Source organism: Triticum aestivum, chromosome 1B (assembly GCF_018294505.1).
Source record: "Triticum aestivum cultivar Chinese Spring chromosome 1B, IWGSC CS RefSeq v2.1, whole genome shotgun sequence".
In the NCBI taxonomy this organism is placed as follows: Eukaryota; Viridiplantae; Streptophyta; class Magnoliopsida; order Poales; family Poaceae; genus Triticum; species Triticum aestivum.
Window position 1 is genome coordinate 572,688,240 of NC_057795.1, and position 2,340 is coordinate 572,690,579.

The 2,340-nt window shown below is 57.6% G+C and overlaps 1 protein-coding gene across 1 annotated transcript; it reads left to right on the top strand.

Moving 5' to 3' along the window:
* The first annotated feature begins 524 nt into the window (after positions 1–524).
* Positions 525–1,441, top strand: LOC123095735 (uncharacterized). Its single transcript, XM_044517296.1, has one exon. The coding sequence runs from the start codon at positions 624–626 to the stop codon at positions 1,131–1,133; it is 510 nt and encodes a 169-aa protein (XP_044373231.1). The 5' UTR covers positions 525–623; the 3' UTR covers positions 1,134–1,441.
* The last annotated feature ends 899 nt before the right edge of the window (positions 1,442–2,340 follow it).

Below are 2,340 nucleotides of genomic sequence, written 5' to 3' on the forward strand. Positions count from 1 at the left end.
AGTTCACACAGGATACAAACACACTCACACACAGGTCAGCCACACATAAACACACACAAAGTGCCAGAACAAAGGTTCTGATGAGGGTACCAGCTCAAAAAGCCCAAAATAAGAATAGAAGGTGATAAGATGAACAGATGGCAGCGCCTAGTCTGCCTTTGGAGGTGGTGGCAGCATGGGAGGCGACAGCCGAAGCGCCAAGGTCCTAAATCCCGCGAAGATAGCGACGATGGCGCCTCGGTCTTGGGGCCGGCTAAGTTGGAGAACATCAAGCTTTGTTTGTCAGAAGGGCAGTCCAGTGTTGCAAGTTGGAACATGGTGTGATATGATGATGTCACCTACTCTTGGTTTTTGTGATAATTAGTCAGTCCAGATCGCAACGTCTCTCTTTCTCTTCCCACGCTCTCACTAGCTAGCCGTTAAGCCAACCCCTCGCCGTCCAACGGTAGCAAATGAGATTCCCTTCGCACGCCATTGACTATATTAATCACGCTTGCCCACTCTCTGCTTCATCCAACAATCTCAAGTCACCACCATCTTCTTGCCATTCAGTCTCCTTGCTTCAGTTGCTTGTGAGTGATCAAGAATAAATCAGCTTGCGGTGTCGGCACACAGCAGCAGCAATGGCTGGTGGGCAAGTGGCGGCGCACAGGGCGTTCCTGCTCTGCAACTACTTGCTTCTAGGCGCGGCGTCGGGCTGCATCTTCCTCACGATCTCGCTCCGCCTCGTCCCATCCCCGTGCGGCCTGCTCCTCATCTTCCTCCACGCGCTAACCGCGGTCTTTGCCGCGGCTGGCTGCTCGGGCTCCTTCACTACCCCCGCAGCCGGCGCCGGAGCCCAGCACACTGCGCACACCACCGGTGCCGTCCTCACTGCCATCTTCCAGGGTGCTGCGGCCGTGCTCGCATTCACCCGCACGGCTGACTTCCTCACCGAGCTGCGGTCCTATGTCCGGGAAGAGGACGGCACGGTCATCATCAGGCTCGTCGGCGGTCTTGGCGCCGCCATCTTCGTGCTCGAGTGGGCCTCACTCGCGCTCGCCTTCGCTCTTCGGCTCAGCGAAGATGGTGGCGAGGAGGCAACCGACAGCGGCGAGTACACCAAGAGCTTGCCGTCTGGCTACCACGTCTGAGTCCGGTTCAGCCGTGGCCACTGGCCAGAGCCTGTCGAGATGGAGATGGACGGAGAGGCAAAATGAGGATATGTCTTTTTTCTTGTATATAAGTTAGTACAATTTAATTATTGTACCAGTACGAAATATGCAAAGGCGAACATATTGTTTTGCTTACTGCATACGTTATATATTTTTACTGTATCTGGTATAACGTGGAGGGGGTTTCTTTCTTCACTATATTAAGAATGATCCTGTTGTGATAAATTTTTTGGACAAAATTTTGTGGATAAGTTGTAAGTGTAGGGTTCGGGCATTCTGCTAGTGATTCCCCTCGATTCTTAGCTGTTAAAGTAACATTTCTGCTCATTGGATTGAAAGATATGCAAAGGCAAACATACACTCACTGCTTTGCTTTACACATTCGGTAGTTATTATACTTCCGTTCTTTACTCCTTTCATTTAGTCAGCGTGTAAATTGGATAAAGGAATCGACCTTTCCTCTCGCAACTGCATCGCCCCTACGGTTGACCGGCCGCGCGTCGACCTCCTCCTCATCCAGCCCCCTTCTTCCCTTCCTCCCCACCGCCGTCACTTGCACGCATGGCCGGCCTAGCCCCGGAGACGCTGCTGGCAGCGGCCCCCTGACCATCCCCTCCCGGTGGCTCTCCGGTGCGAGGCGGAGCTGCACCGGGGGGTGCTCCTTCGTGGCGACGGGCTAGTTGGCGACGGGGTTCCCCGATGCGGTGCGGGCGGGCAGCGCCGTCGTTGGCGGCGGGGTGGCGCAGCGGCACGACCAGGCGGCAGCGCTCGGCCGAGATCTGGGCTCTACAGGCCCATCTGGGCCTAGGCGGGCCGTCGGCGGGGCTGGTCTGCGGCGATGAGCGGCTGGGTGCTGGCGGCGCTGACGCCAGCCTGCTGTAACATGGCTAGGTGTTGGCGGCGCCAACCCCTGGGAGGCGGGGGAGTGGCGATGAGCGGTTGGGTGCTAGTGGCGCCGACACCAGCCTGCTGTAACATGGCCGGCGGGGCTTAGCGGGCCCGTTTCGGGCCTGGCATGGCCAGGGATGGCCTTGTATGCCCCGCTGCCGTGTCCAGACGGCGATTGGGACGGTGCCGGAGGTGCGGGCCTCTTGCACGCCAGCAGTGGAGGTGGTTCCCTCCTGCTCGGCCTAGGTGTTGCTGCTCCCGTCACTTGGCCCTCAAGTCTGCTTGGCCTCGCGTTGGT

Bases quoted from the DNA above. Each gene is read 5' to 3' on its own strand.
- LOC123095735 (XM_044517296.1), top strand. From the start codon at position 624: ATGGCTGGTGGGCAAGTGGCGGCGCACAGGGCGTTCCTGCTCTGCAAC.